The sequence below is a fragment of the Canis aureus genome, chromosome 37 (assembly GCF_053574225.1).
Source record: "Canis aureus isolate CA01 chromosome 37, VMU_Caureus_v.1.0, whole genome shotgun sequence".
NCBI classification, from domain to species: Eukaryota; Metazoa; Chordata; class Mammalia; order Carnivora; family Canidae; genus Canis; species Canis aureus.
Genome location: NC_135647.1, coordinates 6,127,398 through 6,140,062, shown reverse-complemented (window position 1 = coordinate 6,140,062; position 12,665 = coordinate 6,127,398). Strand labels below are relative to the sequence as shown.

General features: G+C 37.1%; 1 protein-coding gene across 10 annotated transcripts in view; it reads left to right on the top strand.

Moving 5' to 3' along the window:
• LOC144306748 (uncharacterized) overlaps positions 1–12,665 on the top strand; it is a 476,591-nt gene that overhangs the window by 360,697 nt on the left and 103,229 nt on the right. For 3 of the 10 annotated variants that reach the window (XR_013373827.1, XM_077886297.1, XM_077886291.1), the window contains one exon: positions 6,344–10,417. The exons of the other annotated variants lie outside the window; for them this stretch is intronic. Coding sequence is in view for 2 of the 3 variants with exons in the window: in XM_077886297.1 (XP_077742423.1) it covers positions 6,344–6,352 (9 nt within the window). In the remaining variant the exon portion in view is untranslated. Of the gene's footprint in view, positions 1–6,343; positions 10,418–12,665 lie in introns of those variants that run through there. 10 annotated transcript variants of the gene reach the window in all.

Here is a 12,665-nt window from a genome sequence, read left to right as displayed (position 1 = left end):
TACACAATTTCTTAATATGGATTGCTTGTGCTTGAATATTGTGTTCTGGAAGTTGAGTTGGTTCTACATGTGAATAAATTATACTGGTCCAATTATGTCAGTAATATTGGGTTGTTATTCTCAAATTGCTTGCATTAGTTCAAGAGATTCCTTTAATCTAAGATACCTATAGTGTTAGCCACTATAGGGCACTATAAACTGTAAGTTATAACAGATTGCTTGGTAATCATTTGCCTAAATCTTGAGTAATCTGTGCATCATAAAATGAATATGCATTGTATTCCATGTTCCATCAGCTATTCTATGATCTTTCCAGTTTTCTTCTTTCTTAATATATTTAAATTTTTAAAAACTCTGTGCTTGTGTCCTCACGTGAGATTGTGCATGCATGTATGTAATTATCCATCAGATTATATCTGGCAGATGACCAAGGTACCATCATTCTGGAACCATGGCAATCTGTCTGGGGCTTCCTTGAAACTAATTCATTGATTCTTTTAAAGGAATCTTGAAATAGAAAAAAATCTTGTTACTCCACTGCCCAGCAATGGCATAAAGGACTGTGTTTCACCCCTACTAGTGATAAATGTATTTTAATATGGATCTTGCTAACATGATTTCAGGTGAGGTGTGGACAGGCTCTAATTAGTTATAAATTTATAAATCCTGGAAGAGAGGTTTAATTCAAAACTCCCCATCTGACTAACACTTCTGTGATGCTTTTATCCCAAAAAGTGTTCTCATAATGAATTCCCATTAGCCATGGAGTTAAGACAAAGTCACAAACTTCAGGAAAGCGAGCAATCCATGTGACTTAGCCAGTTAGACAGAAGCTCTACTTTGCCAGCATGCCACCTGATTCCCCTGGACTCATTCTTGCTTTTTGGAGACAACTCTTAGAAGAAAGTTTACAACCATAATGAAATGTTGTACAGAAAAATTTAAGCCATCTTACATTAGACATCTTCAAGGACAATAGCTAGGGCCTCATATTTAAATCATCCTTTATGTAGTAGAGTACTTATTGATTTCAAAGTACTTTTCCCATGCTTTACCTCTTCTGATTTCAAAACATCCTCATTAGGCAAGCATAGAAGAAATATAAATAACCAAGAAAGCAAACCAAAGTTCAGCATCTGGTTTGATTAGTTATTGCCTTTTTGCCACAGCCATCAATACTGGTTAACAGTGGCAAACTTACAGAGGGTCCTTACTTACCTTCAGGAAACTTCCATGTTCATAGGCAGTAGAGATAATTAATAGTTTAGCATATGCTGGAAGGTGGTATTTTAATGAAAATTATCACAAATAGTAAAGCAGACCCAAGTGTCCAAGATGGAGAGAGGGGTATGCTCCTTCATGCCAGAAGGGTGGCCAGAGAAAGCCTCTCTCTAATTGTGTGTGTGTGTGTGTGTGTGTGTGTGTGTGTACATTTTTTCCACTGTTGGCTTTTTACTGAGATATAATTTACAGATTTACGGACTGAGAATTCAACAGATTTTAAGCACGTGATCTAATGAGTCTTGATAAATATAACCTGCACCTCTGTCAATATGTAGAATGTTTCTATCCCCAGAAATAGAGCACCTCAACCCTTTTACAGTATAACCTGTCATCTTCACTTCCCAAGGCGACCACTCTTCTGATTGTTTCACCATAGATTGGTGTTGCCTATTCTGGAACTTCCTATAGTGGAATCATGCAGTAGGTACTCTTTTGTGGCTGGACTTCTTCCTCCTCTTAAGATTGTTGATGTTTATTCATGCTCTTGCTCTATAGTCATCATTCTTTTTTTCTTGTTCCTGTCTGGGTGTGCCCCAAGTTATTAAATACAGTTTCCAACTTGGATGACTTTCAGTTTTGGCCATTAAAATTAAAACTGTTAGCAATATTTTATGTAACAGATTGAAATATATATATGTATATATATATACACACACACATACATATATATACACACACTTATCTATTTAATATTTATTTATTTCATATGTGTGTGTGTATATATATGTGCATTTATTTATCTATCTATTTATTTATTTTACATTTCTCTCTGGTAGATCCCAAAAGGTAGGTGTTGAACTTTAAAAAGTAACTTCCATACCAGTTTCCAAACTTTAAAAATAACTTCCATAACATTTTCTCCTCCCAACAGCAATTCAGGAGAGTTCAGGGTTTTTTGAATTTTTGCCCCTCCCCCTGCCCCCACATCCTCATCAACATTTGGTGTCCTCAGTCTTTCAGGTTTCAGCCATTTGAGTAGGTATAAATGGTGTTTCATGTGATTTTGATTTGTATTTCCAAAACAACTAATGTTGGTGAGTACTACTTCATGAGCTGATTGGCTTTTAACATATATTCTTTTGTGAAATGCCTATTCGAGTAATTTGCCCATATTACAAATTGAGTCGTCACTAATAGAAATATTAGTGAGTTGTAGGAGTTAGCCCTCCTTTGTCAGATACATGTACTGAGAATATTTTCTCCCAGTATGTAGCTTTATCTACTTATTTTCCCAGTGAGGTCTTTCAAAGGCCAAAGGTTTTAATTTTAATGAGGTTTACATTATAATTTTTTTTCTTTAGTTATCAATGTTCTCTTGCATTGTAGGAAATTTTTGCCTCCTCCAAGATCACAAAGATATTCTTTAATGTTTTCCTTTAAAAGTTCTATTATTTAATTTTGCTGTTTAGATCTATGATAATCTGGGATACATTTTCATGTATGATGTGAAGTATGGGTAAAAGTTCATCCCTCCACCCCCACCCCATAAATAGCCAATTGTTCTAGCGTCACTGGTTGAGATCTCTCTTTATCTTTAGAAATGTTTTGGGGCCTTGGTTGAAAAGTCACTACTATGGGCTTCTATTGAGAATGTAAAAATATGAAAAGACCAGTGTTCCCATCCTCCCAACAGCAACAAAATGGCAGAAAATATGCAAATACATAACAATTCTTCAAGTCACAAGAAGGCTGAGGTCCCAAAGAAGCCAAGTGACCTTAAAATATAAGGAAGGGGGCACCTGGGTGGCTCAGTGGTTGAGCATCTGCCTTTGGCTCAGGTTGTGATCTCAGGGTCCTGTGATCGAGAATGCATTGGGCTCCCTGTAGAAGCCTGTTTCTCCCTCTGCCTATGTCTCTGCCTCTCTTTCTGTGTCTCTCATGAATAGATAAATAAGAACTTTTTTTTTTTTTTTTAAGAGAGATAGCTAAGGAAAGACAAGTTCTTCCAAAGAGAGATAGGGTGCAAGCACTTGCTTACCAAGGCTATGTGTCTAGATACTGGCAAGCAGAATTCAAGTAACATTGCTAACAAATTGTCAAAAGCCCATTGTGGGATAGTAAGAGGAGGTAAAACTTCTAGACACTAATGGAATTTGTAGTCACTCCAGGCTCTTCTGATGCATAATATATGCATAAAAATGTTAAGTCAAGAGTCCTGAGAAGTCATTTTTATGTGCAGGCCAGGGGAGTGGATCAATTCTCGTGGGAGGAGAGGCAGGAAGTCTTGCCTCTGCCATTTACACCCTTCTCTTCTGACAAACGAAAGCCTTAAAATCACATGGGGGTAAAGAACAAGAAACTGTTGTCTTTAGGATGCTGGTGAAAGCTCATTGCAGCTGGAAGAGGGTCTGGAAAAACTCTCTCTCTCTCTGGGTTAGAGACAGCAGTATATCTTGGGCTCAGGCCTACAAGTTAGGAGTGGGGCAGGACCCAGGAGGAGGTTTATTTCCAAGACCCAAGAACTCATCATGTTCCTGATTAGAGCAACAGAGAACACACCTCAATTTCTACCACCTGGCCAACAAGTGTCAAGGGGCTAATAATACTGGTATGATCCCAATTTACAGATGAAAGACTAAGGATAGAGACATTAAATTTCTCAGCCAGTAAGTGGCAAAACAGATTTGAGCCAGGAGAGTCTGGCTCTGAGTCCCCATAAGTGCTACACAATGCTTCAAAGGTAGGACATTGCATCATTGCTTCAAAGGTAGGACAGTGGGAATGCTGATGGGATTGAGGCAAATCAAAGAATGGGCTACTCCAAAGTGCAGGCGAATGCTTGAGGGGATATATGATTTTAAGAATGGGGTCCAGTCTGGGGCACCTGGGTAGTTCAGTTAGGTGAGTGCCTGACTTTTGATTTAAGCTCAGGTCCTGATCTCAGAGTGGTGAAATTGAACCAGATGTTGGACTCTGCACTCAGCAGGGAATATGCTTGAGATTCTGTCTCCCTCTCCCCTATATCTCTCTCAAAATAAATATTAAAAAAAGAAAGAATGGGTTCCAGTCAACAAGACCTCACCCAAGTGAGGAATGAAAGGGGTCCATTGTACTTAGCAATTTAAAAAATTATCTGTAACATTAGCAAGTAGGCAGTTTCATTGGACTGGCAAAGATTAGAACTAGGATCAATTGGATTCAGAAATGAAGATGGGTAAGTAAAAACACTTCACTTCCCCCAGAAGTTTGGATAGGAAAAGAAGGATCGATGCATAGATAGTGACATTGGAACAGGAGTGGTTTTTAAGAGTAAAAGCAATTTGAACTTGTTTATAGGATGGGGAAGATGTCAGTGGAATGGGAAAATTTCTCATTCTAAGAGAGGAAATGGACAGTTGGAATGGTGTAAGGTTAGTTGATGTGTCTGGGATGTGTATTGAGGGGTTCCTGGGAGTACATATATCTTTATGTGCAATATTAAGAGGCAAATAATTTGTAGAGTTTCAATATATTCCTATGTCAGATAATAACTTATCTATGCCTAGAGACCTATATATTAATGTCACCTACATCTTCCTGGTAATTTTTTTTTTTGAACAAAGTAGCAAGGAAAAGTTGTTTCCTCTTTACTGATGTGTGTTGATATGCACTTTGTCAGAATACAGCTTTTTGGTAATGGTGCAATAAACCACTGTCGTTCTGATGTAGTAATATATAATAGACACAATAACTCAAATGATTCCATCTTACTTGACATAATGCAAAATGTCTTGAAAGATGAGACCCAAAAAGAGCAGCTTGCAACTCTAAATAGCATGAGTTTTGAGCTTTCCACTAGGGTAGTGGTGTCTTGCAGGACAAATGTTGTACAAACATATACATGCATCTCATTGTTCTTAGGATGATAGGTGCCTCAACGTGTCAAGTGTATTGAAAGAGAGTAGTAACATAGTTGTAAGTCTGTTAACAAGATTTAACTTATTTAAAGATTTTATTTGAGAGAGAGACAGAGATAGCAAGGGAGAGCTCAAGTGGGGAGGAGAGGGAGAAGCAGACTCCTTGCTGAGCAATGAGCAAGGAGCCCTTGTTTAGGTAAGCATGACCTAAACCAAAGGTACATGCTTAGTCGAGCCACCTCAGCTCCCCTGTTGTCAACATTTTAAAGCATGTGGCTATTTGAGTATTTTTAATCCTGCATTTGACAATTAGTAGAACCTCTAGAAATTCTGGACTTGCAAATGTAGTTGAAGTCATGAAGTTTCATCTGACATTAGAGATTTAGTCATGGTAGCCAGTTACTCTCGTCAATGTAAAAGGCATTCCACATGCCTTTTTGTTTTCAGCAAAAGCACTGGAAACATTCTTCTCTTATGCTTCTAAATCCTTGACTGTGTGGATAAGATTGTTTGGTCAGATCCATTTCCATTATATGCATCTTACTAAATATTCATCCCTTCCAAGAATACAAATACAGTATGTTTGCTATTTTAAAAACTGCATTACATTTTACTCCAAACATGTGAGATGGGCTTATTTATATCTATATCTTAAATATTGACACATATGAATAAGAAAATGGCATTTTCATTTGGGAATTGAATTGACAATGGGAAGTTTAGGTTGGCTGTCTCAGTAGGTCACATGGAAGAACCCAGCCAAGTCTATCAGCCATATTTGGCCTAGTTTCCTACATATGTTTGCCAGATGCAAAAACCAGCTTGTTGCTCTAAGGCCCAAAAACCTGGAGCAACTTGTGCTACTTAATCCAATGGGTGTCTTTCTTTTTGCTTAAAGTTTACATAGAGAGGTCAGTTTGTCCCAGTAGAGCATAAATAGAATGAGGCCTCCCTTTGCCTTTCACAACATACAGAGACTTTTATAGAATGCTCTTGTCAAGTATTTTTGGCAACACAACTGCAAAAAAAAAAAAAAAACCCGCACACAATCCTACAAATATGAGCTTTATGGTGAAGAAATAGGTATGAATGTTTAGACAATTGAGTTGAATAAACACATTCTTTTATTGAGGGGTCTCCATGTCTTGTGGAAGTTGTGGCTTAGGACACCACGAAAATGTTTATATTCACATGAAATTTGTCTCTTGTGTCATGTTTTTCAGAAATTTTGACAAACCAATCCCACAGTCTAAGGTCATACGTCTGTAGCTGATTCAGACCTGAAAATGAATAGAGATGTCAAAGCACTGAGCATATTGGATGTTCACAGATGAATAAGCAAGATGGCAGAAATAGTTTTCTAGGTCTTTTTTTTTTTTTCTTTGCCTTTGTATGTTTTTGGTAATTCTTCAACTTGAAATTGTCATAGAATATGTTGTCATATTTATGTTTGCTTGTGCTTAGCATAAATATATATATAAACATATAACATATATATATAAACATGTATCTATGTTTCCATAGTTCTATCATTGCATCATAATATGTAATTATGTGGGGATATATAAATGCTCCCCCTGTACAATAGAGGAAAAATGGGTCTGGTATTTCCCTTATGGAAGTATCTCTAGACTATTTTATGTTTGGGGTATAATTGTACTTTTTAAAATTAAAAGGAACAGTTTTAAGTAATGCATCAGCCTATTAATTACATGTTTATTTATTTATTTAAAATACGTTATTTATTCATTTGACAGAGCGCACAAGCTGGGGGAGAGACCATGAAGTAGGGAGCCTGATGCAGGGCTCAATCTGAGGATCCCGAGATTATGACCTGAGCTAAAGGCAGATACCTAACCAACTGAGGCACCCAGGTGCCCCAGAAAATGTTTTAATGAAGTTTACCAAATTTTATTTTTTAGTGCTCTGTGTGTGTGTGTCTCTCTGTGTGTGTGTGTGTGTGTGTGTGTGTGTCTGTGTTTGGGCAGCTGCTGTAGCTCCCGAGAGGAAGCATAGTCTTATAGGAAGCTGTAGCTCCCGAGAGGAAGCTGTAGTCTCCTGAGGCTGTTGAGATGTAAAATGACCAGGGATAAGTGGATAGAAAGTGAACATGAGTGGTTCTCATGACTTTCATGTTACTACATACTCTACATTTCTGTCTTTCCCTTTGTGATTAAGATTTATTGGGAGAGAACGGGCTCTATTGGTTAGATATTTGACTCTTTGTTTTGGCTTAGGTCATGATCTCAAGGTCATGAGATTGATCCCTTTGTCTCTCCCTCTGCTTCCCCACTTGTGCATGGTCTCGCAAATTAAAAAAAAAAAAATATTGACACGGGAATTTTGCACTAAGTTAATTTCTCACATCCCAATGTATAATAAATCTTCTACCTGTAGAATTACTGTAAAATTCTAGTAACCATTTGAAGCATGAAAAAAATTGACTTGGAAACCCTAAGAGTACTATGATACTTAAAATCATATAGTGCTAAACTTGCCTAGTTGTATTATAGTTACATTTGTCTATCTTGTCTACTGTATTTTGGTTTAATTAAGAGCAGGGGCAATTTTTATTTTTAATTTAATTTTTAATTATTTTTAAGGATTTTATTTATTTATTCATGAGAGACACAGAGAGAGGCAGAGGGATGAGAAGCAGGTTCCATGAAAGGAGCCCCATGTGGAACTTGATCCCAGTATTCTGGGATTATGCCCTGAGCCAAAGACAGATGCTCAACCACTGAGCCACCCAGATGTCCCTATTTTTTAATTTTTTAAACTTTCTTTTTGGATGTTTTAAAACTAATCAGATTGTGAAGTCTTTTTTTAGCTTGTGTATATTGACACACATGTTACATTAGTTTCAGGTGTAAAACATAGGGATTCAACGACTCTATTCTTTATATTGTGCTCACCACAAGTGTAGCTCCATCTGTCACCATACAATGCCACTACAATACCATTAACTATATTCCATCTGCTGTAACTTTTATCCTTGTGACTTATTCTATAACTGGCAGCCTATATTTACCACTCCCCTTTTATCCCTTTTGCCCATAGTTTGGCTCCCTCCTTTTCCCCTCTGGCAGCCATTAGTTCTCTGTTTATAGGTCTTGTCCTGCTTTTTGTTTATTCGATGTTTAGATTCCAAATACAAGTGAAGTCAGGGTCTTATTCTTTTTTATGGCTGCATGATATCCCATTTTGTGTGTGTGTATGCAAACATACATATCACAACTTCCTTATCCTTTCATCTATTGATGGGCATATAGGTTACTTCCATATCTTGGCTACTGTAAATAATGCTGCAATGAACATAGGGATGCAAATGTCTTTTTGAATTAGAGTTTTTGTTTTGTTTGGGTAAATACCAAGTAGTATAACTACTGGATCATATTGTTATTCCATTAATATTTTGAGTAACCGCCATACTGTTTTCCAAAGCATTCTCAGGTGGGTTCCTTTTTCTACACATCCAACAAGTATTGGTGAGCAACACTTATTTCTTGCTTTTTTTTTATTATTATTTTTAAAATTTTAACCATTCTAACAGGTATGAGGTGGTATCTCTTTGTGATTTGATTTGTATTTTTGTGATGATGAGGCATGTTGAGCAGAATCTTTCCATGTGTTTATTGGCCACCTGTATGTCTTGTTTAGAAAAATTTCTATTTAGGTCCTCTGCCTATCTTTTAATTAGATTGCTTGGTTTTTGTTTTTGTTTATTTTGGCATTATATAAGTTCTTTATCACAATTTAGATTTTTGATCCCTAGTGTAGTATTTGTTATATTAGGAAATATTCAACAAATGCTAGTTGAATGAGTAAGTTAATAACTTACCTGAATTTCTCTTGCAATCTTCACCAAAGTCATATATTTTTCTTTTTTTTTGGGTAAGTAGCAGAGATTTGTGTTCATATTTTCCTTTCTGGAGTTGACTGACATTGCCAAGGGACTTTTATATTAGTGGTAAAAAGAATGCTGGAGTTACAGTACAAATAACCTGCGTTTAAATTCTGTCATCACTGTGTCATTACATGCTGTGCCTACCTGGAAAAATTATTTATCTTCTCTGAACCCTCATGTCTTCATCTCTAAAATGGGTTAATAACAGCTACTGTATATGGTTGTCATTTCAGTTACCTTTATTCAAGAAGCCCTTGAAATCTCTAATATTCTTAAATGGCTTAGCTCTTTGAATAGGAATAAAATTTTGAAATATTTAATGATAGTTTAAAACCGTTCACTGTAAATCTTGTTGCTGTGCACCTGCCTCAGTCATGGAATCAATGGCCTTTCTTGCTTCAGGAGCATGGCAGATGCAGTAAAAATTGTGAAACAAATGTGTCATTGTGCACTTGTCAGAAGAGTTCTTGTATAAGCTAGGATTTGTTGAAAATGCTAACGCTTCCATTTACATATTGAGAAGAAAGTCTGAAGGTCTGAGACTCTAGCTTATAAAAGTGAGATGGAACCACACAGAAAGGGAAGGCCCCCTGCAGTGAGGCAACAAGATGTTTGATGAGATTTTGGGGGTTGGAAGCTGGGACAAGGTGACTTAAAATGACAAGAAGGTTGAGGAAGGGCTCCCCCACCCCACCTCACCCCACCCCGGGCCTGTGCAGTAGAGCAGAAAGTGTCATCTTCCAAAGAGGCCACTCTATTCACCTCTTCTCCAGGTAACTCATGTCTTAGAATTGGCCCAGATTTTCTGCTGGGGCAGAGATGGTTAACTGAGCTTATAAGTCAGCAATAGCACCAATTATAGGTTCACAGAGGAAGCGGAATCTGTGACAGAGTGTGCAGTGTGCCCCTTTCCACCTGCGATCCCCACAGTGGACATAGCCAAGTCTGTAAGGTAAGGAATAGGAGCCAAGATGGACTGTCTGGTCAACTGGGGGATACGGCTAGAAACTCATGGAGAGAACCACCCCAGACACTTCAGAAACAGATACAGCCAGCGAAGGTAGAGATTTAAACCCAAAGACTGAGCCACAGTAGCTCTGCCCTTCTCAGGACGGAGCAGCCCTCCCAGAAGGGTAATAAACAGAGTAGACACCCCACTCTGCCACCACAATCTTGCTTACTTAAACTTCTTCTTGAGGAGATGCCAATGTTTCAGGAGAAGAGGCAAGAGATAAAAAGCCCAGAAACCCTAAAAATGTCCCCCAAAAGACTATTTTCTGAGGAACCTGAGTAATACCAAATGAATAAGCTTTAAGGTTCTGTTTTGTTTTGCTCATTTTGCCACCGAGTGGGAATGGAGACTTCTGAGCAAGATGAGGTCAGTTCTGTGATGGGAAAACATTTTATTTACAAAATTGGTTTTTATACATCTGTGTCATAATGAATAAATTTCAAATTAACCACACTAGTCTGCCTTCCTCTTTGTTTATAACTTACATATGTATCATGGTCTCATTTATAATTTATGTCTTTGTAATATTTGGTAATGTAGGGAATGCTTTCCCATACACTTTCTCATCTGTTTCTCACCATAACACAATGAGGTAATGTCAGTATTATTATGTTTCTGTTCACGTGAAGAAATTGAAGATTTGTCCCAGAGCAGGTAGCTGAGGACGGAGAAAAGAAGCAAGGCATCTGATAGTTCAGAGCTTCTTTCTATGCTGAGGAGTCCCCACAAATGTTACTCCACTGGCCCTCATTTTGTTTCTCTCTGGAATCCTAGTCTCTGCAATGGTATGATTATTTGTTGGGGTCTCTTACACACTTTTTCACTTCTTTAAAGAAATATTACTGCAGAGCTTAATCAGGATGTATTTGAAATGAAAATATTCTCTTGTTACCAGTATGCAACTCATTCTTTTGCTTTGGTTGTGTTAGTCAAAATTTCACTAGAATAGCCTGTCTATGTGATAGGCTATGGCTACATCTTGGCACAACAAAACAACAGCCTATGGAAAACTCATCCTGATCATTTCTTATCCTAGGAGAAATGCAGAGAACAATGAAAGTGAGTCAATATTTTATAAATTCAAGGTCAATATTCTATGTCAATGTCAATAGTGTATGAGCTCCAAAGGATTTGTGTCACTATTAAATTAGAAATGATCCACTCTTATTTGATGTATAGTAGATTTAGCCATATAATGGACAGAATCTAACAGAATACAAAGGACAGAGAGCAAACATATTTTGTAAGATAATTGGAAACCTCTTATGAGCTTCAATATAGAGTAATAGAGACCATTGTGTGTCTTTGGCTATTCATTCATCTTTAGCATCAGTGAATTTATGGCTTATATTCCTGGCCTTGACCTAGAACCCTGAAGTGCTGCATGTCTTTGCCTTGCTTTAGCAGGTCCACTTCAGGATCATGAATTGGTGTTACATGTCTATAGCTCAGATCTTAGATAGATGGGTGCTATTAAAATTGGGAGGGAGACTTTAAGTTGATGGTCAAGGATTTTCTGCTTTTATTTATGTTTGCATCTTGTATGTCAACCTTTCACTATAAACTTTTTATTCTCAATATTTAGTCCATTTGAATTTGTTGAGCTGTAGTTCATGATGGTAGAAATAGATCTATAGGGCTTTCTTCAATGCTATTTGTCCTTGCTAATGTATTTTGTACCTAGCCAGGTTTGTGGAAACTCCACTTTGTGAGTTTCTCTGAGATCTACATATCAAAGAATGTTTTTCTCCTTGCTTAGGAGTTTTTTATTTTCCATCAGATTTCAGTGGGCCTTGTAGAACCTTCTCCAATCATACAAGTTACACTTTCGCGATTTCTTTTAGAATGTTAAGAGAGTGTGTCCGTCCTTTTTATATGATTTTTGTTTTCAAAGTCAGATCAGGGTTTTATTAGAGTATTGTAAATTCACATCTTAAGTTCCTTTGAAATTCTTTTTATATTCATATTTTAGAGTCTTTAAGTTGAATTTTCTAACCCATCTCTACTCATTACCACTGACTAAAGAAAGTGAGATTAGGAAACCCATGTTTTTGGGCCTGTGATGCTGAGACTCTTTGTTATACACTGTATATCCATTATTGTCCAATCTGGTGGGCAATGTATTTAAAGACACTCGGGTTAAACAAATCTCCTTATCCATCCCTTTACAAAAATGACAACACAGCACATAGATGATTTGGGATGACTTTTTGTGGAGGATGCCTGGGTGGCTCAGTTGGTTGAGCCTTTGACTTTTGATTTCACTCAGGTCACGACTTTAGGCTCTGCACTTAGTGGGGAGTCAGCTTGAAATTCTTTCTTTCTCTCCTTCTGCCCTTCTGCTCGCTCGCTCTCAAATTAACAGATAAATCTTTTTTTAAAAATAAAATGACTTGTTAGGCTATTTTGGGCTAGATTGGGAGGACATTTCTGATAATAAGCTCCTTTAATGATCGAAATCTTTTATACTACTAACTCAATTTCCTTCATATCTATAGCTCCTTTTTTCTACTATAATGTCTCCATTGTGCAACATGTAAATGAAAAATATCCCTACCTGTTTTAAAAACATTGAGAAGATCCTCCATTTGTTTTATATAGATTTATTGTGTAGTCAATCCAGGAC